Below are 27,561 nucleotides of genomic sequence, written 5' to 3' on the forward strand. Positions count from 1 at the left end.
GTTTTGCCGATCGTTAACCGCCGCGTCCAAAATCATGCAAACGCCGCGTATAGCGGGATTTTCTTAATCTCCCTCCAGGTCGAAACCCGCGGAGTATGGAGGGAAATTGGGGAAAACGGGTGGAGTGTACTGTAGATAGACCCTCTCAATCCACGGAGGAAATCTTTTTGTAGCACCTGCTTAAATCATCCACTGGTATAATTAATTTTCAGCGCTTTCCTATTATAAAGGCATATTTAGCCACTGCTATTATTCTCACATTAAAATATGCCACCTTGTTATTTCAGGGACTTTTTTAACAGATGTTAGACAGGTCCTTGTAATCCAAGCATGATAGGGCTTGCAAGCCTAGTCATAAGCATTTGCGCAAATCTGCTGGTGGTCATAATAGATACAGTCGATATGTTAGTGGCTTTGTTGTTTGACAAATTTGTACGGCCATTTTCATTGTTATGCACACCCCTGCAATCTTGCAGCTTGACTGAATTAAATTTAGCTGTCTTTACTTTTACTTCATAACTTGATTGGCTTTGTTTTTTTATTTGATTGATTTTGTTGATAACAATTATTCTTGAACCACATAAACAACCAGAAAACTTGAAGTCAAATTTTATTTCTTTCATTAATGATAAAATGGTAAAAATGGTAAAAATGATTGTTAACAATGCGGGGAATCACATGGTCAGATTTGAGAAAAATGGCTGCAGATGCCTCGATTCGATGGAGAAATTGAGTCTTCAAACAGGTTCATCTACCTTATTACTTACTTGTTTTTAATCGGATAACGCCTATCATAGGGCCAGCCGGAAGCGGTTTCAGCGAGTATCATCCGTTTTCCGCTGGTTGGTCTGAGTGTGGGGATAACTCATGGAATATTTGGCGATTTCCTGACAATTTCTCCATCGAATCGAGGCATCAGCGGCCTTTTTTTCTCAAATCTGACCACGTGATTCCCCGAATTGGTTAAAGCCTTTCCAAATATAACAAAAATGTTTGTATGGTTGCATAGTGGATATGGTGTCCGCCTAGTGAGCGAGAGGTCACGGGTTTGATACTCACTGTGGGAGCGTTCTTTAGATCTAGCCCATAGACATCAAGTATTGGTTCTATGCAGGAAACAGACTGGAGAGCGTTTCAGTGCGCTTTAGGTTTTCCATGCAATCCAGCTTAAATAAAATGGTTTAAACTATTATTAAAACCTTTTGAAATGTAACCAGTATCTGATGTTATTCCAGGTACTAACGTTTCGTCCACCTCAAGTGGAAATGCTGCCCCAAAATCTGCCACAACGAAGGGTCACAGCAACCCATACGCCCGCCCGCTGAGTGCCAAAGACATCGCGAGTGACCTTCAATCACAGCAGCAGAAGATCAAGAAGACCAACAGCGTATCTCAGATGCAATCGGTTCCTAATGCCATGTTTAATATCGGACCAGACGGAACGCCAGTATTTGGTTATCCAATGAACGCGTTCATGCGTCCCCAGAGTGCCTTGCGAAAGGAGACTCCTGCACAAACCTCCGGTGCGAAATCCACAACAACGAAAAAACTAGCGAGAAAACGACAGCATCGAAAACTGGAGCGACGAAAGCTACCGCCACCGCGAGTCCTAGAAAAGAAATTCCGCCAACTAAGCTGGAACGGGAAACTGACCTCAGTCTGAACGGTCAGTCAAATAATAAAGAAAATAGTGGACTGAAGAATCAGTTCGGACCGGCATCAAAAGCAACACCTGCTTCGAGTAGTTCACAGTTGTTAAATCAGAGTGTTAATAGCCCCTCTTCTAGTCCTGTTAAGGTATCTGCAGCCTCACAGACTCAAAATAGCACCCTTGCAAAGAATATGGACTCAAGCCTGAGCTCGATTCCCTTAACTCAAGAAGTGGGCTCGGAAAATAGTTCAAAGGCTGTTGCGTACGCTAAACCAGTCTCTTCGCTGCCGCGTCCGGGTTCTGCCGTGAAATCTGGTACGCCAGATTCGCAGATGCCAGTTCGGAACCTGAATTACACTCCCACTAAACCGTACCACGAAGTGACAAATCCGAAATCTGTAATTTCAGCCACAACCAAAACTCAACAGACTAGCGAGACTATAATAACCGTGAAAGCAGAGCCGCCGAAAGGCGTAACTTATATGGCTCCCTCTGTAATAAATAAGCCAAATAAGGCAAACAAGGCTGCCTTAAGCCAGAGCAGCGGCTCAAATAGTTCCAAACTGTCCAGTGACAGTTCTTCATCGGGAACAATGTACTATAGGAAGAAATCGAAAGCAGATATTATGATTCACGAACAACGCCCGCCAGCCATTGGGGCGCCTTCCAAACCCCTTCGAGGAGCTGAAAAGGGGTCGGCCACAAATTTTACGTCTGGGTCAGAATTGGATGAAGCAGCAGATGATGAGTCCGAAATTCCGTCAGGGTAAGAAGTGACCGAGTCCTTGCTGTGTCCTTACATTAAAAACTTGATGGTCAGTTTTATGTAATTAATGGACTTGATGGTCAGTTTAACATTCTTTATGCTCTTGATGGTATGTTTTAAATACTTTATAGACGTGATGGTCAGTTTTACATCCTTTCGTATGGACTTGATGGTCAGTTTTGCATACTTCATGCACTTGATGGTCAGTTGTATAGACTTCATGGACTTGATGGTTGTTTTACATACTTTATGGACTTGATGGTGGCTTTTATTTACTTTATGGACTTGGTGGTCCGTTTTACGTAATTTATGGACTTGATGGTGGCTTTTATTTACTTTATGGACTTGGTGGTCCGTTTTACGTAATTTATGGACTTGATGGTCAGTTTTATTTACTTTATTTACTTTGTGGTCTATTTTATGTAATTTTTGGACTTGATGGGCAGTTTCACATACTTAATGGACATAATGGTCCTGGAAAAATGATTTTAATACAAAGACTATAGATAGAAAATTACAAAAATGCATTTAGAACAAAAATTATGTGCTAGTTATGTGCTAAACAATCACCACCATGATGACCATTCCAAGTTTAACCCTTTACCATTTAGATACGCATTTTCATGCATGTGTAGTCGCTTAGAAAAGTACATTTAATTTTAGACCTTTCAAACTAGTTTCAAGTTTTTAAGGCTTCATTTCCGAACCTTAGATACTGATGAGCAGCAAACAGCATAAAACCTAAACAGACTGCGAGTTACTCCCAGGCTTTTCTGGTTTAATGCTGTTTGCACATAGCCATTTTCACTTTGCTTCAAAGTGGGAAAGGGTTAATGTCTTATTCCGATCAATGATTATATTGTACAGGGAGAGGATGCCAGGTGATGGGGAGGCCAGCCTACTTGGGGATGAAAATGAGGACGAGGACTTCCCAGAAGATTGTAAAGATGACATCGTGGACAATCTAGATGATGACTTCGTTGGAGGATCCGACGGTATGAGTATTATTATTCAAGCTGTTTTTACATAAATCTAATTAGTAGTATTATTTTAGGATCAAGAGATCAAAGTTGAAGGTCACGTGAACATGCAATATTAAAAATATTTCAACAATTGCACACAGTGATTAATTGTCTGTAAGTCAGGGGCATACATGTTTCACAAACTCAAGCTTCTTTTAATCAATCTAATTGTACCTATTAACGCTCTGTAAGACAGCAGGCTGAATCTAATTGTAATTGTTTATGTTGGATTAGAAAGCAGGCTGAGTTTTTATCATAAAACTTCTTCAGTATATTTTCTTTTTGGTCAATATTCTGACTCCGCTTTGAGTGTATTTGTTATGCCTCCTTTCGAAGAAAAGGGGGCATATAGTGATCGGACTGTCCGTCTGTCTGTCCGTCCGTCTTTCCGTCACACTTTGCGTTTAGGTTTCGAAAAATGCTCATAACTTCTATGTCCCTTGAGATATAACCTTCATTTGGTATGCATGTGTATATTGACAAGGCCTTTCCATACGCAACATATTTTTTACCCCTGTGACCTTTACCTTGAAGTTAGGGTCCGTGTTTAGGTTTCGAAATCTGCGTTTAGGTTTCGAAAAATGCTCATAACTTCTATGTCCCTTGAGATAAAGCCTTCATATTTGGTATGCATGTGTAAATGGACAAGGCCTTTCCATAGGCACAAAAGTTTTTACCCCTGTGACCTTGACCTTGAACTTGGGGTCCGCGTTTAGGTTTCAAAATCTGCGTTAAGGTTTCGATAAATGCTCATAAATTCTATGTCCCTTGAGATATAGCCTTCATATTTGGTATGCATGTTTATATGGACAAGGCCTTTCCATACGCACAAAAATTTAGACCACTGTGACCTTGACCTTGAACTTAGGGTCCTCGTTTAGGTTTCGAAATCTGCGTTTAGGTTTCGAAAAAATGCTAAAACTTCTATTAAAGCATTTATAGGGGGCATATGTCATCCTATGGTGACAGCTCTTGTTTCACTTTAAAGATCAATATGAATCAATTCTCACTTTGTTTTGCAGGAAAAAATGTTGAAGCTTTGGTAAAGATATCTCAAAACATTAACAAAGCTTAATGGCAGCATGTGTTAACACTTTACCACTCAGATGCACACTTTTATGCAATTGTTATCCCATAAAAAATCAAAATAAATTTAACACCTTTAATACCTGGTTCAAGTTTTTAAAGTTTTGATTGCCAAACCTAAAATACTGATGAGCAGCAAACAGCATAGGACCTGAACAGACAGCGCGCTACTCGCAGTCTGTTCTGGTTTTATGCTAGTTGCATATAGCCATTTTCACTTTCTATGTGAGCATGACAGCTGGGGTAACACTTTCCCACTAAGAGGCAAAGTGAAAATTGCTATGTGCAAACAGCATAAAACCAGAACATGCTGCAAGTAACTCACAGTCTGTTCAGGTTTTATGCTGTTTACTGCTCATCAGTATCTAAGGGTTAGAAATGAAGCCTTTAAAACTTGAATCTAGTAAGAAAGGTCTTTAATTAAATTGAACTTTCTAAGGGACTACAAACACATCAAAATACGTATCCAGTCTTCACGCTAACTATAAGCCCGACAGCCTTGGTCTGGTGAAATGTTATTAGAGCTACTAGTAATTAATAATTTATATAGTCGGGCTATTGGATTTTTTAGCTGTTTCAAATAAAGCATAATAATTTGGGCTAGTGGTTTAAATCTATTACCGTGAAGACTGCGTATCTAAGTGTTAAAGGGTTAACAAACACCTGATTTCCAGGCGAGTCCGATGGGTATTCCTTTACCAGCAGTAGCATGTCACGCCCCTCAACCTCGACACAACGCCTAAAGTCACGACCCGTGAGCGCTGTAGAAAGTGAGGTCATCAGCGTCAGTCGATCTCAGACGGCCTCGCCAGATAGGAGCATCAAGCCTCCACTGACCAAGAGTTTGTTTCCAAACATTCCGCCAGTCGTGACTTTCGTTGCTGAGGGCGACAAAGGTATTGCTATATTAATAAATGATTTATGTAGAATATTTTATGTGGCTTAACCTGTAGGTCTCTAAAACTTAAATATGTCCATGACTTTTGCAGACTGGTTTTCTTATTTGCATTCCTATTGAATGAATTTAGCACAAGCCTAAAATCTCTGTACTGGTAAATTTTAAACCAGTCTTGCTTAGATTCTCATTTTCATATAAGTTTGCTTGAAACATTTTTGTGGTCTTGAGTAATAATATAAAAATTTGAACTTTTTCATGCTAACCGGTTATTTTGATGACTTGATTTCAGTTGAGCAACTACCATGGGAAGTGAGAAAATACCTTAAATGGCGTATAACCTCCATAACTCCGAACGTTGTGAAACACTGCCTGGCGCGATCAGGATTTCGGATCACGAAACGCAACCATGACTGGCTGGGCTGCTGGGGAAAGCACATGAAATCTCAGGGATTCAAGGCTTTAAGAGAGTATCAGAAGGTTGGTGTTTTTTTTACTATTCTCGGAATGGGGCCGTGGGGCTTTGGATTGTCAAAAATCGCTTCACTTTGACTAAAATTGTGTAGTCCATCCCTCCACCTGTCACAAACAAAATTATGGTGGGAGGAATATAAATTCAACAAATTTGCTTGTTAATCTAGTATGTGCTTTTAAACGTTTTACCGTATTGCCTCTTTTTTTTTAGCTGAACCATTACCCAGGGTCATTCCAAATCAGCCGCAAAGATAGACTGTGGCGTAACCTCTCAAAGATGCAGGTCCACTTCGGGAAAAAGGAGTTTGGGTTTTTCCCGCAGACCTACTGCCTTCCATATGACTCAAAGCTCCTGAAACGAGCCTTTGAAGACGGAAGTACAAACAGGGTTCGACATAAACTTTTTTTACAGCCAGACCATCGGACCAGCTCCTCTTAAAATGTACTAGCCCGAATCTGATGTCTTCTAGACCATTAATGACATAGCAAATAAACAGAATTGTGTCGTGTAACTGTTTAATCAGGTTTCATCAGAAAATTAATAGTGAACACAAGAAAGTTATTTGATGTCCAGAGTAAAAAATAATATAAAACTATTTAACAACATAAATTGTTTGTTATAATTTCACTGTTTATCACCAGTTAAACAAATGATGTCTGTACAGCAGGTGACATTTATTAAACGTTATCAAATTCTAGCCTCCTTGACCGCTGTGCTCCATGCTACCACAGCTCCAAGGCCCTCTTCCATCATAATCTGTGTATGTTTTACCGTCTGATTCTTCTTTATTAACTTATTTGTCGGACGAATGTCCAACCTTGAACAAAGCCATTCTTTAAATTACATTCTCTCGTCTGCTACGCGGTCGCCAAAATGTTTACATCGAAGATAGCGATTTTCGATAGAAGTCGTAAAAACATGATGTAATGCATGTGCGTATAGTGTCATCCCAGATTAGCCTGTCCACTGCGGTGCAGTCAGCGCAGGCTTATGAGGAACAACAGTGTTGACTTTTATTAAAATTTGTGATAAAGTCAGTCTCTTCTTAACGAAAATCCAGTTAAGGGGAAAATTGCAGACTGCACAGGCTAATCTGGGATGACACTTTACTAAAATGTATTAAGCCCAGTTTTCCTAGGACAAGTATTGCTTTCCTATTGTGTGCAGATTGTAGTCTAAGGAGTGTTACTGTTAATGTTTTTAAAAATTGATTTTTAAAAATTATTTATCAATTTATAATTTTTTTGTATGATTTCAGGTATCTTGCCCGTCCCTACCTTATCAACGATAGCAAGTTTGACATGAGGGTCTATGTGTATGTCAGCTCGTTCGATCCGCTACGGCTCTACGTGTTTGAAGACGGACTTGCAAGATTTGCCTCAATGAAGTATGCTTAAATAATTAAAAAGAATATAAACTTTCGTACATAAATATGACAGAAACTGAATCCCCAACTATAGTTACAACAAACTGAACAGCCAACTATAGTTACAACAAACTGAACAGCCAACTATAGTTACAACAAACTGAACAGCCAACTTAAGTATTAAGTGTATGTGCATAAAGTGTTGTCCCAGATAAGGTTGTGCAGTCTGCACAGGCTAATAAGGTACAACACTTTCCACTTTTATGGATTTTTTGTTAAAAAGAAGTCTCTTCTTAGGGAATATCAGGTTTATTAGGAAAGTGTAGTCCCTGATAAGCCTGTGCACACTGCGTTGGCTAATCTCGGATGTCACTTGAGGCACATGCATTAAGCCCCGTTTTCCCAGAAAATGGATAATCAAATCAAGTTGAACATTTTTTCCTTCCAGGTATTCCAGTTCCATGAAACATCTCGCAAACAAGTTCATGCACCTGACAAACTACTCGGTGAACAAGAGAAACGCTGACTATCAGGCCAATGCAGACGATACTGTGTGTCAAGGGCACAAGTGGTAAGTGTCAAGGTCACAAGTGGAAAGTTTTGAGGTCACAAGTGATAAGTGTCAAGATCACAATTGTAAGTTTCAAGGTGGCAAGTGGTAGTTTTAAAGTCGCAAATGATTTGTGTCAAGGTCTCAATATGTTAGTTTCAAGGTCAATGTTACAAGTGGTAAGTGTCAAGGTCGCAAACGGTAAGTTTCAAGGTCTCAAGTGATAAGTGTCAAGGTCACAAGTGATAGGTGTCAAGATCACAAGTTGTGTCAAGGTCACAAGTGGTAAGTGTCAAGGTCACAAATGGTAATTTTCAAGGTCACAAGTGATAAGTTGCAAGATAACAATTGGTAAATTTTAAGGTCACAAGTGGTAAGTGTCAAGGTCACGAGTGGTAAGTGTCAAAGTCACAAATGGGTAGTTTCAAGGTCACAAGTGATGTGTCAAGGTCACAACTGATAACTGTCAAGATCACAAGTTGTAAGTGTCAAGGTCACAAATGGTAATGTTCAAGATCACAAGTGATAAGTTTCAAGATCACAAATGCAAAGTGTCAAGGTCATAACTGGTAAGTGTCAAGGTCACTATTGGTAACTGTCATGGAGCAAATAGTCAAGGTCACAAGTGGTATGTGTCAACGTCACAATTTTAAGAGTCAAGGTCACAAGTGGTAAGTGTCATCATCACAATTTTTAAGAGTCAAGGTCACAAGTGGCAAGTGGTTGTGATTGTAGAGAAATGAAAATCAATCACACTCTGTGGTAAAACACTTGAAAATCCGGGTAGCCTCTTGAACGTGGAATCTCCTGTATCATGCATTATCACCTCTATTTTAACTAACCCTTCTTCATGGGATGATGGCTATAAGGTAGAGAATCCAACTTGCAGTCAATGCTATTTAATGGCGGCAATTAAATTGAAATAGAGTCTGAATTGTGGCCAATATCATTGACATAATTTTTGCGACAACCTGTTAACCCTGCATGCTGGGAAATTTGTCGTCTGCTAAAATGTTGTCTGCTGAATTTCTAAAATAAGCATTTTCCTCTTCTTTTTTTTTCAAATAATACTATCAGAATAGCAAACAGTTTGGATCCTGATGAGACGCCACGTTCTGTGGCATATCATCTGGATCCAAACTGTTTGCAAAAGCCTTTAAAATTCGGTTCCAGCACTGAAAGAGTTAAGAGTGGCACAATTAAGTGGTGAAAATCTTTTTTGATCAAGCAGGAACCCTGCTAATGCTAATGATTTGTTTAAATGCATAAGAACACATAATGTTTTATAAGCCAAAACCAATGATTAAGTGTATTTGAGCCAGCAAGAACCTTGCTAAAGCCGTACGTTAACATTTATTAATACAAAAAATCTAAACCTGACAATAATACTTATAAATAATACTTCCATTAAAATTCCATTTCCATTGGAATTCAAGTTTTTGCAGCATTATCTAGTTGCTCTCCTAGATAAACAAAGATAATATGCAATAAGAAATTAATTTGTGTTTAAAAATACAATGAGCTGAAATGTATACATTAAAGATGGTATACAATTTGTATAAATGTACAAAAGTTATTTAATTAGTTTTAACTTCATCCCATTCCTCTCCAACATCTCTTCAGTGCATTTCAGCATGTTTATGGATTTATTAGAGTCATACCAGACTAAGCAGACTTTCCTGAAACCATCTTTCCGACTTACAATACCAACATATTTCATGTGGGTTCGAAAGTTATTCACATAAATAATTCAGTAATTTAATATCACTCCATCAAGTTTTGTAATGTTGTTGGACTAAAGACTGACACTCTTTTGGGAGCTTTCAGGAAATGTGTTATACCTATGAAATTTTATATGAGCCTTGCTCTGTGAAAATGGGATTAAATGCATGTGTGTAAAGTGCCTTCCCAGATTAGCATGTGTAGTCCCCACTGGCTGATCAGGGACGACTCTTCCCACCTTAACTGGATTTTGGCTAAGAAGAAACAAAAAATACGATAAAAGTAGAAAGTGTTGTCCCTGATTAGCCGGTGCAGACTGCACAGGCTAATCTGGGATGACACATTACACACATGCATTAAACCCCCTTTTCACACATCATGGCTAACATGAACTTATGTACGACTTTTCATGAAGGTTGCTGGTGGTCTCCTGCTCATTCTTATACCTATTAAGTTTTATATGAACTTATATGGGACTTTTCATAAAGGTTGCAGGTGGTCTCCTGCTGATGGAAGGTGAAAAGGAAGCCTTGGAAGGGAAAGAGGTCAAGTATTTTGATCTGTACCCGGAAAGGTCATACAAGGAGGGATCTGCAGCCCAGACCCACTTCCGTCTGGCAGAGTCTCAGTTTTATAGGCTGCTAAATACCGGAATGACGTGAGTGCCGTACTGAACTAAAAAATTGTCAACAAATCTACAGTTGTTCTTGCATTACTAGTAGACCTGCATTTTGAAAGGCTTGCGTTTTTTTATTAGTAATTAAAAAATCATAACAAACTTAAATGCTGATAAAGAGTTGAAAGAGTCTGAAAGTTTGTATTTGTTGTTACAGGGCTCTCCAGCAGCTCCTAGTTTTCCTAGTTGTTTTATTAAGTGCTTATAGTTTTTGTGTTTTTTTAATTCCTACTCAGTGATTTTTTTTGCTTTTGTTTGTTACAGCCTGTGCCATTTGAATTGGGAAAATTAGCGTGATAAACCGTGAAATTGGGAAAAATAGTGCGATTAACCATGAAATTTAGAACAATTAAGCATTATGAATATGATTATAAGTAACAGAATTAATATTGTTTTCAAGTGCATGTTCAGGGGGTTTTCTTAAGCCATTTTAGGAAAAGGAGGCTGGTCAAATTGGGATTTTTTTAATCAATAAAAGTGGCAAATTTAGGAATTATTTATCTACAAAATGGACTAAACTAAAGTGATATATTGTGTAGGATGTATAAAAAATAAAGTTGAGATCTAGGGTTAAGAAATCATAATTAAGTCCTAAGAGACTTAATTCTTTTTTTTTTAAATGGGGGGGGGATTTTGATTTTTGGGGGGGAAATTTTTATCAGAGTTTGGGGAAAAAACGTGGATTTTTGTGATTGGGAAGCAGCCTAGTTTCGGCTGTAATTTTAAGCAAAAAAAATCACTGCTCCTATAATTCCAAGTGTTTCATTTTTGAGCATTTTGTGGCAAATTATTATTAGTATCTATGTGTTTATAAGTTTAATGTGCGGATACAGTGTTTTTTTTATGGCAATTTCGGGGCCGATATTCGGCCCCATTCCCCTCAAAAAAGAGTATATGTTTTTCCCCCGTTTTGTAGAAAAAATCCCCTCCACAAGTAAAAAAAAACAAAAAAACTAAACATTTTTTTTTTAAATAACTGTCTTATGATAAATATACAAGGCTCAACATTAATGGTTGTCCTATTGCCCCTGGCAAGTAAAAGTTGGGTCTGGGCAAGTTATTTTGTAATCTAGTTGTCCGCCCGGAAAAGTGCAAAAAAGAACAAAGAGCATTTAATTCAGACTTTAATTGCTGTAATCATTTTGTTATATGTTCAAAAATAAAAAAAGGTTTTGTGGTGTATCATTTTGGTTTATTAAACAATATGAGGTTTACAGTTTATGTGATATTTCATGTTTGGGCAAGTTGCTTTACGTTCAGTGCAAGTAAATTTTGGAAGTAGTGGCCCGGTTGGGCAAGTTTGTTTTTTGGTTAATGTTGAGCCCTGATATATCTCAAATTTATTTCATAAACAACTAATAAAGTATATAACTATAATTAATATGATTTTGAATTATTATAAAGAGTTATATTAAGTTAGTTTTTCCCAAATCAGTTAATTTAATATGAATTGCATTTTTTTCCCAAAATGGCCAGGGAAAGGCCTGATGTATCTATATTGTGTAAATATTCGTTGATAAAAACATTCCTATTTGGTCCATTTTATTCATAAAAAATGCTCAAATTTTCCATTTTATTGATTTCAAAAATACAAATTAGACTCAAAATGGCTAAGAAAACTAAGACTGTGCATGAAGACTGAACTGTCTGAAACTAATGTTGAAAAAATCATTGATATATATTTAAGAAAAAGGACAAAGACATTCAGCTGTGAATATTACATTCATGCATACATGTGTATTCATATAATAAATATCATTACATATAAAAGAGTAAATTTTTAATTTTCCCCTTTTCCTAAAAAACGACGTGTTTTTCCCCTTTGGACGGGCCCCGCCGCCATTCCCCTATAGGGGGAAAAAAACACTGGGATATTTGGTAGACTACCGGTATGTTGCTTGCAGTTATGTCACTTATGCATAGACTATCATTTGCCCATTTGATTTGGGGTTAGCGTGGCACAAACCAATTATACAAAGAAGTATTTGCCATATTCTGTGTTCATGGCACTCCACTGTAATATTTTCTACGAACTAATAAAAACTGTAGCGTTTTGGATAGCTGGTGTCATAGTAATGCATGAAGAGGTGTTGATTTGTTGGTTTCTAAATTTAAAACCTGATAAGCAGTTGTAGCCAAATAGTCTCCTAGTTTTTGAGGTGACACAGCCAATTACTTGTTGTTTCAATAGAGCTGTATGCCATAAATTAATGTAAGGTTTAAATATCAACATGAATGTTCCTGACAGGAAAGATTCAATTATCAAAATCTTTTCATAATATTGCACCTATAAATTAAATATTCATATATTATAAAGTTTTTTATTCTTCTGAATTCCGCCCTCTCTGAAAAGTTCAGTGCCTCTGTGGTCTCAGATGAACACATTAGGGCCCATGGCACTCTTGTTTCAGATGAATTTCTGAAGAGCCTGTGTATCACACGAGGATGTCATTATGTACTCTGTTTGATAAAAAAACCTAGTAAACCAATGATTCTGAATTCATACTTATTCCTTAATGTTTTCTGCAGGTAGAATTAAGAGTTAATGTATGTGTTTTCAGAAATTGTGCAAATTATGATTAAATGTAAGCTTTAAATGATTACATTTGTTTCTCTTTAAAGCATAATTATTTTATTAATTATTGGTAATAAGTATATATATGTTTCTATTGCACTGTTTAAATTTATGTTGCAAACGTTGTGGATGAATTATAATGTGTGATCTGTATACAGTACAGTTCATAATGTATTAATTAAGATATTATTTCAGTTTTTTCATATGTTTATTTTTTTCAAACTTTTTGTGTGGCTTCATTTCAGTAAAACCAATTTAGTGAAAGTGGAATATGTCCTCAATCCAGATCTGGTGCATCATTTCAGGTTAGCTTCATAGCTTCATTTCAGCACATTTCTGAACAAATGATAGCCAACAGGGCCGTACACAGGGAGGGTGCGAGAGGGGTCTTCCCACCCTATCTTTTTTAATTTGGCACTTTTCAAGGTGAATTGTAATGCTTAACCCTTCACCGCTTAGATATGTATTTTGACGCATTTGTTGTCCCTTAGAAAGTTACATTTAATTAAATACCTTTCTTACTAGATTCAAGTTTTAAAGGTTTCATTTCCAACCCTCAGATACTGATAATCAGCAAACAGCATAAAACCTGAACATACTGCAAGTTAGTCCTTATCATTTGCTTTCATTTGCTGCTTGTTTTTCCTTGGCCAGTCAAAAGACGTGTTACATTGACCATCGATAGATGAAGCATTCAGGATCACAAGGGGTAATTGACTAATTGTGGATGTGCGATAAAAAAACATTGCCTAGAAGCTTGTCTCTACTGGCGAGTAAAGTAGCGCTAATGCCTTTGTTAATTAGGGACAATAAAACATAACTCCTCTTTTGTATTGAGAGAAAGTGCACTGTGGGCCATTTCATCTGAGAAAACTTGCAGTAGGCCCATTATTTAAATAAATCCTAACTAGACAGCCAGCTTAGGGTGGAGGGCCCGGGCCTGCGTAAGGACCTGGCCAATCAGTTTTGCAAATTTAGCCAATCAGCTGTGCTCAGTAATCCCAAGTTTATCCCTTTACATTTTTGCCTGAGACTTAGAAAAGTTCAGAGTAGCGCAAATTTGTATCTCCGATTCTGAGCAAGTCTGAATCACAAGTAACAGTTAAGTGCTTGTGTGAAATTTGAATTTTGTGAGCATTTGTGGTCAGCTAGTGACTGATGCTACTTATATTATAGTTAATTTTCTGTTGACAGTTTCTGTTAATCTATCAGTAGACATTTTGTCTTTTTATAGATTGCATGGTTTTGTTTTGTAACGTGCATGTTCTTTATAAGATGGAAATTTACTCGGCTTCTTTCTATATTGTGGTTCTTTTAATTTATTTCTTTTGGGAACAGAGGTGGGATGCTGGTCTAGGAATCTGAAGGTCCCTGGTTTGAATCCCACTCAAACCGTTGTTTATTTCTGAACAAAAGTTAATCCCATGCTTGCTCCTCTCTAAGGTATAAATTCGTACCTTTTGAGGCAAATAATACCATAGCTGCATACTGAGTTTGACCCTTTACCACGTAGAGACATATTTTAATGCATTTGTAGTACCTTAGAAAGTTACATTGAATTGAAGACCTTTCTTACTAGATCCAAGTTGTAAAGGCTTCAGTTCCATCCCTTAGATACTGATGAGCAGCAAAAAGCATTAAACCTGAACAGACTGCGAGTTACTCGCAGGCTGATGTGTTTTTATGCTGTTTGCACATCACCATTTTCACTTTGCTTCTAAGTTTGAAAAGGTTAAACTGACAACCTTTATCTCAGTAATTGTGGGGTTAAATGTTAGAGTTGTCTGAACATGAACCATCATAATAGACTATAAACCCTAAACTTTAAACCTTGACCTTTTTCTTGTAGGGAATGTCGAGAAAGCTTAAAGAAGAAGCATGGGGAGGAGTTTTCCTACCCTGTGCTGGCGTTTCACGGCACAATGGAGACGAATATCAAGCCTATATGTGAGACTGGCTTCAAAATACCCGGTGAGTAGTATTTTGTGTATAAAATTGGATGTGCTTAAGGTGTCGTCCCAGATTAGCCTGTGCAGTCCGCAGGGACGATATTTTCCGCCTTTAGAGGGTTTTTGCTAAGAAGAGACTTTCTTAGAACAAAAAATGTCATAAAAGCTGAAAGCATCGTCTATGATTAGTCCTTGCAGACTGCAAATGCTAATCTGGGAAGACACTTAATGCCTTAACTAGATGTTTGCTAAGAAGAGACTTTCTTAAAATGAAAAATGTCATAAAAGCGGAAAGTGTTGTATTGAGTGGTCTTTTAGGCTATTCTGGGACGACACTTTACGCACATCCATTAGACCCCCTTTTCTCAGAATGCAATTCAAATAGATTTATTTAAGTAAAATACAGTTAACTATGCCTTGAACTTTAATAGCAGTGTTTGCTATTCAATATGAAGGAATGATGTACATGTATTTTGTTGCAGTACAATGTATATTTGGATTTTTGGTTTGAGCTTTTGTCTTTGAAGAGGAATTCCTATTCTTCAGTTTTAAGATGGATTGGTGTGTTTCAAATGTTTCTGAATACAGTTTTTGCAAATATAATTGTTTGGTTTGAAACAATATTCATTGTTGATAAATTATTTGAGTCAACAATACAGAGCCTTGTTCTGTGAAAATGGATTTAATGCATGTGCATTTGGTGTCATCCCTGATTAGCCTGTGCAGTATGTTACCATAACAAGGGAAAGTTGTGTCCCTCATTAGCCTGACAGACTGAACAGGCTAATATGGGCCAACACATTACTCATGTGCATATTTTGCTCAGTCTTCACATTTATAATACCACATTTAAGTGTTTTATGCCAATGATTCAGGCGACAATGGCCATGCTCATCTTACAGACACAGGCTGGTACGGAAAGGGTGTCTACTTCAGCGAATACCCTGCCTACTCCATGTGATATATCCAGGGCGCAACCCAACTGCTACTCTGCCAAGATCTACCCGGCAAAGTATAAAATCTTGTTTTTGATGTTAAAATTAAGCCTTGTTCTGAGGAAACTGGATAAAGTTCATGAGCTTAGTCACGTCCAAGATCAGATTGTGCAGTCCGCACAGGCCTATCTTGGATGACACTTTATATGAACATTTGTTTTAAAGAAAGTCGGGTCTAAAAGAAAATTCAGTGAAGGCAGAAAGTGTCTTCCATTATTAGCCTGTGATGACTGTGCAGGCTTATATGGTGTGACACTTATTATATAAAACAATTTTTCCAGAACGAGAATCAATAATAGTTTTTGATGATGTTCAATTAATGTGTTGTACTTTAGAAACAATTAATTTTGAGATGTGTCGTTGTAAATTAACAGCAAATTTAGACTTATTTAGTGATAGATTAACATCAACAATGTTATACATTAAACAGATGAAACTTGATTGTTTATTTAGGAATTGTGCATTGACCAACTTTGGCAGAATTATGGCCCTTTGTTAAATGTAACACTATGAAATTTCAATTATATAGGCTGGAAAATAATAGCCTTTTTACCAGCTGGGTAGATTTTTAACTTATTTCACAGCTTATTACATGTACACCTAATTTAAAAGTGTTCTTTTTGGCCCAGCCAATATTGGATGAATTCCTGTCCTTTTCATATTTATTGCGTTTATTTTTCCTGATTAACCCTTTCAGTGCTGGAACCAAATTTTGAAGGCCTTTGCAAACAGTTTGGATCCAGATGAGATGCCACACAACGTGGCGTCTCATCAGGATCCAAACTGTTTGCTATTCTGATAGTATTCTTTGAAAAAAATCGAAGAAAATGCTAATTTTAGAAATTCAGCAGAAGGCATTTTAGCAGACGACAAATTTCCCAGCATGCAAAGGGTTACTCACATTAAGCCCGGTTTTTGCAGAGTGCTGCCCAAATATTATTGCATTGAATGGCTACATGTATTGATTCATTAATAGGAACTTACATGATATTTCAGGCCTATCAGTGTACAAAGCTTATTCACGGGCATTCCTTAATGAAAGGGTACGATTCCCACGTGTCTCCCTGCAAGAAAGAGCTTGTCATCTTTAACAAGTATCACATTATGCCACAGTATATTGTCCACTATCAGCCGAATGCCGGAGAATTCAAATACACAGTAGGATTTTACCTTTTACCACACAGATAGGCATTTGCTCGTTCGTAGTCCCTGAGAAAATCATACATAATTTAAGACCTCTCTTACTAGATTCAAATGTTAAAGGCTTCATTTTTAATACTGTGGTCTGAAGAGCAGCAAACAGCATAAAACCTGAACAGTCTGCAAGTTTTATCCTGGTTGCAGCATAATGTCATTTTCACATTTCTTCTGAGAAGAAATGGGTTAAGCTTGCTTTTCATAAAATGTCATATTTATTCAAGATCCAATGAAATGGATCAGTGTGCTTGTTAGGTTGAACCATTTGGGTACCCTGGTTTATAAGAAGAATGCTTAAGGCATTTCTTTCAAACTGTATACAATACTAAAAAAAAATTCACATATCAAAATTAGCTAATAAGCAAAATGGGATAAATCAAATATATGGGCAGAGCTCTGTGAAAAGAGGGTTTAATGCATGTGTGTTAAGTGTCGGCCCAGATAAGCCCCTAATCAGGGCTGACACTTTACCCACATGCATTAAACCCCCTTTTCACATTCCACATACAATATATATTAAGCAGGGTAATGCTGTTGTTTTGGTCAGCTAGTTCTGTCAGAATGATTAATGAGATATAGCACAAAGTATATATTTCTGTATTAAAATGAATTCATGAGTGAAATGTGATGGTATGAAATTTCTTAAAATTACGGGGCTTTTTTAACATAGAAATGTGTAAATATAGTATATCAGCGAGATAAAACAACCAGTAATCTAATTTCTCTCAATGGCCACATTTTATAACCAAATATCATATTGTTGATTGGTTAAAAATTTTGAAAATTGAAATTATTTTTCAAATCAGCTTTTCATGTTGTAGTCACCACCAAAACCAACATCGGCTGCTTGTAGCACAGCAGATGGCAAGAAAGGCAAAGGGAAGAAGAAGGGAGGAAAGCTTACAATAGAAGAATTAACAGACACTGAGATGTTGAAAACCAAGCATGACCAGGCTATAGCCATGCCTTCATCAAGGTCTGTGCAGCGGCAATAAGGGGAGAGTCTGAAGAAAATGGGTTATTTAACTGTTACTATAGTGATAGTAATAATATTGATAAAGATTTTTGTTCCACATGCGAATATATAACTACCACTTAAGATTATGTCCTTAACAAAATGTTTCAAGGTCGCTGTGGTGTAGTGGATATGGTGTCCGCCTAGGGATCGGGAGGTCACCGGTTCGATCCCCACTGCGGGAGTGTCTTAAGATTTCCCCCATAGACACCAAGTACTGGTTCTAGTCCCAGGAAACGGACTCGAGAGCGTTTCAAATAAGCCTAAGGCTTTCTATGCAATCGAGCTAAAAAAAATAGGTTTAAACTAACAAAATATTCTACATAAAAAATGATGTAGATAGAGGAAGAAAATGCAAAATTTTACTCAAGATTTAAAGCAATTCTTAAATATTCCAATTTAAAGAGTATTCTTCATTCATAGACTTAAGTCTAAAAATTGTTTGGTGATATCGGGTCTCCGTCAATTTTTTTTATTTTATAGCAATAACTATATAAGGAATATAATTGTTATGAGTTCAAATGGGCCTTTTGTAAACTGTTGACTTTATTAAATCAGAAGCAAAGTTCATGCTTTTTTTTTAACTTTTTGTATGAAATCTTTTTTAACTTCTTCAGACTTGAACTTGAGGTTTAGCCACTGCTGTCTGTTTGTGTTTCTGTTGTTATGCTCCCCCAAAAAATTTGGGGGGAGCATATAGTCGCCGCTTCGTCTGTCCGTGCGTCCGTCCGTCTGTCCGTGCACATTTTTGTCCGGGCTATTTCTCAGCAATTAATGACCGGAATTCAATTAAACTTTATGTGAAGCTTCACTACCAAGAGGAGATGTGCAAATTATCAGCCGGTTCTCGTCGGATGATTTTGCACAGAGTTATGGCCCTTTGAAAATTTCCATTAACTGTACATATAGTGCAATTCTTGTCCGGGCTATTTCTCAGCAACTAATGACCGGAATTCAATGAAACTTAATGTGAAGCTTCACTACCAAGAGGAGATGTGCATATTATTAGCCGGTTCTGGTCAGAATATTTTTAACGTAGTTATGGCCCTTTGAAATTTTCCATTGTACATATTATGCAATTCATGTCTGAGCTATTTCTCAGCAACTTAGTACGGGACTTCAATGAAGCTTTATGGGAAGCTTCACTACCAACAGGAGATGTGCATATTATCAGCCGGTTATGGTCAGATGATTTTTCACAGAGTTATGGCCCTTTGAAATTTTTCATTGTACATATAGTGCAATTCTTGTCTGAGCTATTTCTCAGCAACTTATCACGGGAATTCAATGAAACTTTATGGGAAGCTTCACTACCAACAGGAGATAAGCATATTATCAGCTGGTTGTGGTCGGATGATTTTTCACAGAGTTGTGGCCCTTTGAAATTTTCTATAAACTGTACATATAGTGCAATTCTTGTCCGGGCATTTCTCCCCAACTACTGACTGGACTTCAATGAAGCTTTATGGGAAGCTTGACTACCTTGAGGAGATGCGCATGTTATTAGTGGGTTCTGGTTAGATGATTTATTTAGAGAGTTATGGCCCTTTGAAATTTTTAAGTTGCTAAACCATCCATCGTATCATTTTGTCCAAAGTTATGCCCTTCAAGACGTTTCCTTTTTATCTGAATATATAGTGCAATATTGTGACAAAAAAACCTTTAGGGAGCATTACCCGTCTCCGACGGTTTCTTGTTTCTATCTGTCGAAATATGGATCTTGCAATGACTCTGAAAGTATTTCAGATAGATTGTTGAAATTTTCAAATGGAATTTGTGACTGGTAACACATTGAATAGTTATAAATGTCAGTCTGTTATATGCGTATTTTGCTATATGTGTTTATACTACCATTCATTTTGTTGCAGCACATTGGATGGATACAATATTCAGTTTACTGGGACTTTCCAGGACACGCAGGCCGGAATGACGGCCCTGGTCAAATCACATGGAGCAACAATACACCCTTTCAGTTATTAACTGATTATAATTACCTCCCCTGAATGACGTCATCCGGGGATACCCGATTATCGACTGTAAGCAAACAAAGAGATGTCTGTTTGACAATGTGTGTTTTCAACGGTGTAAATGGACTTAAAATATGAACGAAAAGGTTTGTACTGACCTTATTATTAATAATTTATTATTTTCTTATGCAATTTTGATATTCGGTTTATAATGCTGATAAAGCAGCGGTATTGTTTTTGTCTGTTATATGTTTTCGCGAGGACGAAACGTTCAAACGAAGGATTTTTTACTGAAATAAATCCTGTTCAGAAATGTTGATATAGATTAAATAGCTGGAAATATTGACTTGTTTTATCTAAGGACATTTCGTATTCGTCAAAGTATGAACACTCGTTGGCATTTATATTTTGAAGCAACTAAAGGACGCTCGTACTGGTCTTAGTCATACCGTGCTTTTGTACCAATTGACCATTTTTTTAAATTGAAAGCCAACGGCATCCAATGCAACATATGGTTTGTTAAAAAGCTATTTGTTTGATTAGAGCTTGTACTAAGCTATACCCGGCCTAATGTGTATTAATGTGTAAAGTACAATGAATCAGTTATCATGAATGTTATGAAACAGAATTTTGTTCAACAGATTAATGACCACGACTATGCTGTCCAGTTTTACACAGCAACACCAGTATTCGACTCAAAACCGGATGGAAAACAGATTCAAGACATTACTGTATCACTCGAGAAGAAGCTGAAGGTAAATTAAATTGTTTAGTCAATTGATTTGTTTAAATAACATTTGGGAATAAAACATTTATAGACATATAATAATTAATATCAATACAAATAAAATGAAATTCTTAACCAATAGGATAAAAACACATCTTATTATTTGTTAACCACGTTTGTGGACTTTGTTATACTGATTTTAATGATCCAAAATAATTGGTAAAGTTGTTATTCACTTGATTTTTTTTAATATTATTAGTTGATCTTCATGAAATTTCAGTCTAACAGGATCTGCTGTGTGCCCAAATGTCACACCACTGGCTAAGGATTGTTAGAAGGCTATGGAAAGCCCACCTATCATGCATTTCCAGCTGAAGATGATCCAGTTCAAGCTGTTTGGTTGAATAAAATACGAAGAGATGAAGACAGACATTTTAAGGTCAGTTGTTAGTGGTTTCAGTAAAACTTTAAATGATTTTGTATAAAGAAAAATAAAACATGTAAAGTACTATACATTTTCATGTCAGAAAAATAGTGTTGATGTGATTCAAAAACAGCACACATATTTATTTATTCTTTTTTTTTCTTTCAGATAAGTCACAATACGGTTGTCTGTTTTCTCCATTTTGAACGTGACTGTCTTGATGAATCTGGATTTGCTAAGCAGAGGTATCTAAAACCAGGAGCCATCCCTACACTATTCGACTGCTGGAAGGACAAACCACATCTGTTGAAGCGAATTCAAGTGGAACGTGCAATTAACAAGATTAAAAGTTTTCACATATTTGATCAGGTCATTCTGGTTTCTCTGTTTGGGATAATTAATATCAAATTTGGACAGTTTGCTCATAGCTCACTCTTTTCCAAGACCCAATTATACCATGTCCTGGTGTTTAACATACATACCATTTATATGAACATTTGTTGTTCGTGTACATCATACTACATGTAGGCTAATGAAAAACCATTGGCTGTTCATGTAATATTTGTACATTTTTTGGCTTTGTATAAAGTTTTTGATAATTATCTTGATATAAGCATTGATTTAGTTACAGATTAATGCTTAAAGAGTACTTAAAGCTACACACCTTGAAATAAAGTACATGTTCATATAGATGCAATTTGAAAGTGTGCAAAATTTTCATTAAATCTATAGTCTAGTTAGCAAGTAATTTATTATTTTTCAAACAGGAATAACTGCTTTTAAAACTGAAAGAAGGATTTCTATATTAAACACGATTATTTTTAACTTTTTGAAGCGCAAAAAAGATGGCTTTCTACCTTGTTACCACCAGATATATTCTAGTTGGCATAATAAAATTAAATCTATAGCCTAGTTTAATAGCAAGTTATTTTTTTTTCAAACAGTACTGCTTTTAAAACTGAAAGTAGGATTTCCAGACGTACACATCCATTTCGACAAACACGATTATTTTTAAGTTGTAAAGTGCAAAAAAGATGGATTTCTACCTTGTAACCACCAGATATATTCTAATTGGCATAGATAAAATATGTCACTCATACTTAAATTTACTATGCCAAATAAGGTGTGTGGCCTTTACATAAAAATTGTATATACATCTTTTTAATCATGTTTGTTAATTTGTTTTGATTGTATGACTACTGAATAAATAATTTTGTTAATAGAAATTTTAGTTTTTTTTGGGAAATATTAGGTAAAACTAAGAAAGTCCAATGCATATTGAGACAAATCAGTACTTAAGTTCGTTTCCTGGGAAGAACCATTACTGATTCTCAATGGGGATCGAAACTGGTTGCTCCAGATTGCTTAGCAGACACCATAGCAACTATTTCACTAAGACTCTGCTACAGATTTGCGTAATCCTTTGAGTGAAAACACTTTGTAATCAATGATATAAGCTTTATTACAACAGAAATAATGCAAGATAAGCACATTTGAGTAGCATAGTTCATCACAAAACAGTATGAAGTATCATTAATTGTAAGATTAATGATGAAAGACAACATGTGAAAGCTAGAAATCATAAACTAATTTAAGGAAACACAATCTGAAAATTACAAACATTCAGATACAGGTATTGCACCAAAATGAGCTGAGATCCTATGATTATATTGAATGAATAAATGTGATTTGAGGTGAATCTCACAAATACTGACACTAAAATAACACAAAATTGAATACTTTCAAATATAATTTACATTATTTCAATACTCTTTATTTCTGATTACCGGTTTTTCATGGAGCGGAAACACTTGCATCTAACAATTGTTGAACTGTTACGTTCAGATGTCCATGTGTCGAATACATAACCGTCATGAAAAAACACATAGCTTCGTTGAATAGGCTTTTCAACACCCAGTTTTGAACCTTTACCAGAACTTTTGGTCCATTCCAGAATGTTCATGTACGAAAAGTCTTTGAAGATCGGTCTGGTGCTTTGGGTCCATGTGCATTCTTCCAAATTAAGATGTTCTTCCGCTGTTGACACTGTTGATTGTCCTTGACGTTTCATACAGGACGACTTCTGCTTAGCTGCAAATGGCTGGTCTGGATAAGGATCAACAATTAGGATGTTATCCTGGTTGTCACTGAATTTCTTTACCCCTGGAAAATATATAAAAGTAAAGATTTAAACTTTGTAACAGAACATTAAGATTTAAGGTGTTACAAAAAAAGCACTACTCCAGAGTCTGTTTCAGATACTTGTTTTCCACCTAATAAACGCCACCCCTACCTTCTTTGTGACCAAAAAATGTATAAAGACAATTTAACTAGTGGCAACCAATTTCTAATGCAGACTTAAGAGAGTAATGTAACTTATTATGTCAGGGATTTTAATTGAAGCAGAAAGCTGTGTGCCACTATGCATGTTATATACATTGTAAAGTACTATATGCTGTGTGGTCGAGTCAGGCTGACTAAACAGATAAAACTTATTTTTAACAGACTGGTTGACAGAAACATAGAAAAAAATTCACAACATGAATGTGCGTTTTTAATATAAAAAGCAGGCTTTTTCCTGGCCATTTTGGGAAAAAAGCAATTGCAGGATTGTGAATTTTTCGTGCCAAAAATCAACTGATTTGGGAAAAACTAATATAAAATAACCCTTCCCAATCATTCAAATTAGATGAAAAATCATATTATTCATGGTAATGTACTTTGTTAGATGTCATTTACATATAATTGAGTTAAAATAATCATAACCTCTTCTTTCTTTTTTTATTGGGAATTATTTTTTTCAAATTACAATTTAGGTTAGGGAATGGGTCCGTTTAAATGACCCGTAGATACACCAGGAAAAGGCCTGAAAAGGCGATATAAAATAAGTACCTCAAGCAAAGTTCGGCTTTTGTCTCATTCGATTTCACAGCTTGTCCCCGGCATTTCAACCATATTCGCAACTCTTTAACTTTGCATCTTTCTGGTTGAAGTTGCGGTAAAACAGCGCCAGGGACATCCTTGGCATACAGCTACAAAAAATAAAAAGGCAGGTTTTAAGCATTATTGCTTCTTTAGAAAAAAATCATGTTACTTATACAACATACAAAATTCATCATATTATTTTTTTTAGAAAATGGTTTGAAATGAATATGATCGATACTGAATGTAGTGTAAGTTACATGCTTTTTTTTAAAGTCGCAATAATGCTTAAAACCTGACAGCTGAACTTGTATGCTTTCATGTTGGGTCTCTGTTCCGAGTCAATATTTATTAGAGTGTATTTATGGTACATGACTATGTCCGGATATATTCATGCAACCAATGTGTATGTATTTGCATAATTATATTAATAATAAACTTAGGAGTATTTATTATAGTGAATTCACATTTTAAACAAAAAAAAAAACCTTATGACAATCACAGTCGTGTACTGTTGTACTTTCTTTTCTGTTACAGGATCTGGTTCAGCCATGGTACTTCACTGTTTCTGAACATAGCATTTGGGATGATTCCTGAAAAAAACCCACATATAATGCTTTTTTTGCAGCTGATTTTTATATTATTTCAACACTTCAGTCAAACACTCAAAGAAACAAAGGATAGTTTCGGTTTTGAAAGTTTATAAATATAGACTCTATATTTATAAACTTTCAAAACCGAAACTATAATAGAGATTTTGGTGTAAAAAACATGAAAGTTAAATGACCCGTTCTCCTGATTGGTTTTCATTCACATTCTTCTACTTTCTAGTTCTATTTAAGAATAAAAAAAGCCCCGAAATCATATAATTCCTATGATAAAATCATGATTACAAATATAAACTTTCTGAAAATAACTCGTAATACGCTTTGCTTTCAAAATTTGGCATTTTTATACAATATTTACTTTTAGGTTCCAATCCAGGTGTAATGGTATATGTACGAACATGAAATGTGTCTTGACAAAACGGAATGTTTAATGCATTTTTCCTCACTTCATCGTACTTAAAAGTAAATATACAACAAGCGATAGATTTAATATGCGTCAATAAAATAATAAAAATAAAACATGTGTGCAACTTACGCATATATTGTGCTAAAGACGTTGATTTCTTCAGCGACACAGTAAAATTTTATTTTCTCTGACGAATTTCTATCCCCCGTTGACGTCACATCCGGCTAAGGGACACAACTCTAACACTAGTAAAAGCGAATAACTGAAAGGGTCTATAGGTAACAATGTTTGTTTTTACTATTTTGGGTATGTGGACAGGTCCCTTTGGATTGGGAAATATCGAGTCCTTTTGACTAAAATTGGGAATTTAATGTTGTTGATTTTATGCTTAGAAACACTTGAAAATTAATAATAAAAGTGATTTCAATATTTTCTAAGGTTCAAATGAGAGAGCTGGATTTAGAGATGAATGACATGTTTAGACTTATTAAACAAAATATTTTTTGGAAACCTTCAATTGAGATTTTTTAGGTCCCATTTTGGGGAAAAATATATACTTTTTTCCATTGGGAAAGGTTCACCCTACTGAATGCAAATTTGAACGAAAAAAAGCACCTGGGTAAGTAATGTTATATCATGAAACAATAGGTAAGTGATGTTATATCACGAAACGCAATCTGTGTTGTTTTTTTGTTCAAATTTGGGTCTTGTACATGTAGATATACCCATTCCCAATGGAATTTTTTCTATATTTTTCCTCAATGGGACCTTTTAATTCCCTATTGAAGGTTTCAAAAGAAGAATTTTTTTATACGTCTAAACATGTCAATTATCTTTGAATCAAGCTTTATAAGTTTAACTTTAGAAAATATAATACTGAAATCACTTTTATTATCAACTTTAAAGTATACGTAAGCATAAGGTCAACACAATTTATTTCCAAATATAAGTCAAAAACGTCTGGAATTTTTCCAATCCAAAGGGACCCGGCCCCATTCCCAAAATGGTGAAAAAAACTGGTAATTATAGGTGACTAATCACACGAAGATACAATAGGTAACTGATGTGTCAGAGCAATTAATACATAGTGTGTAAGGGGGCAAATATAAGAAAAAAAGCTTTTTATGATATTTAAATAAACGAAAAATTCACAAATAACAAGAATTTGTGGGTGCAGGGCTAATTGTATGGGGTAAATAAATGCCAAACAAGAAGGTACGTGGCTACTTACAATAATAAAAGAATTAACGGGGTAAAATGTAGGTTCATGATTTTATGGGTGTCAATATACACTGAAACTTTAACATATGGAGAAAAACATACACTTAATAAAATTTATGGACTTTAACATATTTTAAAACAACTATTGGTAGAGGCCAATACACACTTACAGGAAATTGTGAAGATAAGCAACATAAACTGAACACATATTTATGTGAGTAATTATAATATTCAACAAGTGTTTTGTAGGTTAATTTAAGCTCAAAAATTAATTTAGCTGTATTTGGGTAAATAGCGTAGATATAATGGCATTAAATACGTGCTAAATCCAATGTACTTCCAAGTTTAAATCAAATATAAGTTAGCTACAATTTTAACCAGCTACAATTTTAACCCATTTAAGCCTAGTGGACTCTCCCAACCTTCTAAATTGGATCAATTTATTTCCAAAATTAGGTAGTATATATATTTTTATATTTAGATTATTTCTTACATTAATTCCTTTAAGTAAACAGCGCAGACCCTGATGAGACGCCGCATCATGCGGCATCTCATCTTGGTCTACGCTGTTTGCCAAGGCTTATTTTCTAGATGCTAGGCGTAAATGGGTTAAAATAATGCATGTTACTAGAATACAAAAAAGTTGATATTTAATATCGTAGATGCTCAATTTTGTTTTTTAAATATTTCAAGATTATTCTGTTACAGGAACAAAAGCTGTTTTCAGTCTACTGATAGCCTCGAAGCTGGAGTTTGATCTATCAACAAACAAAATCCTTCAGGCTAACAAGAAAGGGGTAAATACTTGCAGTCCGTGTGTGTGTATTTCAAAGTTTTTTTAACGTGTTCATCAGCCTCTTCATAAAATGGGTGAACCTGCCCCTGTGACCTTTCAGAGGAAAAATTTAATTTTGAGCCAAATTAGGTCAAATTTAACCCAGCGACCCAGGGTATTCTCCAAAGAATAATTTTAATCAAAATAGAGAATACTTGCTGTCTTCTATCTGTGCTTAATAATATAGATTCATAAAATTATTTCACTTTCTGAGTCTGTGCGCTCTCAGACTAAGCTGCATAAAATTGCGCAGACCAGGAATTATTTTCATAATAACCGCCCTCATGCATGTGAAAATATTCAGGTCAATTAACATATGCAGTTGACTGGCCATTTAATTGGATTTTGGGAGAGTAAAAGTTTTGTTACCTGACATGAACCGCACTTGATCAGTTTTGTCCTTGAATATATTATATAATTAAAAGTAATTGTTTTTGTTCATGAATGTGTTACTTACATTTTGGTATAATTACATACAAAAAGGTATTAGTTTTAAAGTGTTATTATGATT

At 35.7% G+C, this 27,561-nt stretch overlaps 3 protein-coding genes and 2 long non-coding RNA genes across 5 annotated transcripts in view; 4 read left to right on the forward strand and 1 right to left on the reverse strand.

Annotated features, from left to right (window-relative positions):
* The window catches only part of LOC127854543 (bromodomain adjacent to zinc finger domain protein 2B-like), a 109,580-nt gene extending 96,512 nt beyond the window's left edge, over positions 1 to 13,068 (forward strand). Inside the window, exon 12 of the mRNA XM_052389607.1 lies at positions 13,030 to 13,068. The gene's annotated coding sequence lies outside the window, so the exon portion shown is untranslated. The remainder of the gene's footprint in view (positions 1 to 13,029) is intronic.
* LOC127854545 (uncharacterized) overlaps positions 1 to 15,694 on the forward strand; it is a 33,315-nt gene extending 17,621 nt beyond the window's left edge. The window contains exons 3-12 of the mRNA XM_052389609.1: positions 1,236 to 1,454; positions 1,487 to 2,417; positions 3,285 to 3,412; positions 5,200 to 5,421; positions 5,713 to 5,900; positions 6,106 to 6,282; positions 7,710 to 7,767; positions 10,029 to 10,191; positions 14,634 to 14,755; positions 15,609 to 15,694. Of these exons, the coding sequence (XP_052245569.1) occupies positions 1,236 to 1,454; positions 1,487 to 2,417; positions 3,285 to 3,412; positions 5,200 to 5,421; positions 5,713 to 5,900; positions 6,106 to 6,282; positions 7,710 to 7,767; positions 10,029 to 10,191; positions 14,634 to 14,755; positions 15,609 to 15,694 (2,294 nt within the window). The remainder of the gene's footprint in view (positions 1 to 1,235; positions 1,455 to 1,486; positions 2,418 to 3,284; positions 3,413 to 5,199; positions 5,422 to 5,712; positions 5,901 to 6,105; positions 6,283 to 7,709; positions 7,768 to 10,028; positions 10,192 to 14,633; positions 14,756 to 15,608) is intronic.
* LOC127855149 (uncharacterized) overlaps positions 1 to 19,834 on the forward strand; it is a 177,634-nt gene extending 157,800 nt beyond the window's left edge. Inside the window, exon 8 of the mRNA XM_052390555.1 lies at positions 19,809 to 19,834. The gene's annotated coding sequence lies outside the window, so the exon portion shown is untranslated. The remainder of the gene's footprint in view (positions 1 to 19,808) is intronic.
* A 69-nt stretch (positions 19,835 to 19,903) lies between these two features.
* Positions 19,904 to 21,454, forward strand: LOC127855152 (uncharacterized). Its single transcript, XR_008037374.1, has 4 exons — positions 19,904 to 20,053; positions 20,549 to 20,662; positions 20,915 to 21,073; positions 21,227 to 21,454. It is a non-coding gene; the product is annotated as an uncharacterized LOC127855152 (long non-coding RNA).
* Positions 21,455 to 23,124: 1,670 nt separating this feature from the next.
* On the reverse strand, positions 23,125 to 25,267 carry LOC127855153 (uncharacterized). Its single transcript, XR_008037375.1, has 4 exons — positions 25,124 to 25,267; positions 24,469 to 24,573; positions 23,951 to 24,090; positions 23,125 to 23,221 (listed from the first exon to the last, which is right to left on the reverse strand). It is a non-coding gene; the product is annotated as an uncharacterized LOC127855153 (long non-coding RNA).
* Positions 25,268 to 27,561: the final 2,294 nt, after the last annotated feature.

Source organism: Dreissena polymorpha, chromosome 13, assembly GCF_020536995.1.
Source record: "Dreissena polymorpha isolate Duluth1 chromosome 13, UMN_Dpol_1.0, whole genome shotgun sequence".
Lineage (NCBI taxonomy): Eukaryota > Metazoa > Mollusca > Bivalvia > Myida > Dreissenidae > Dreissena > Dreissena polymorpha.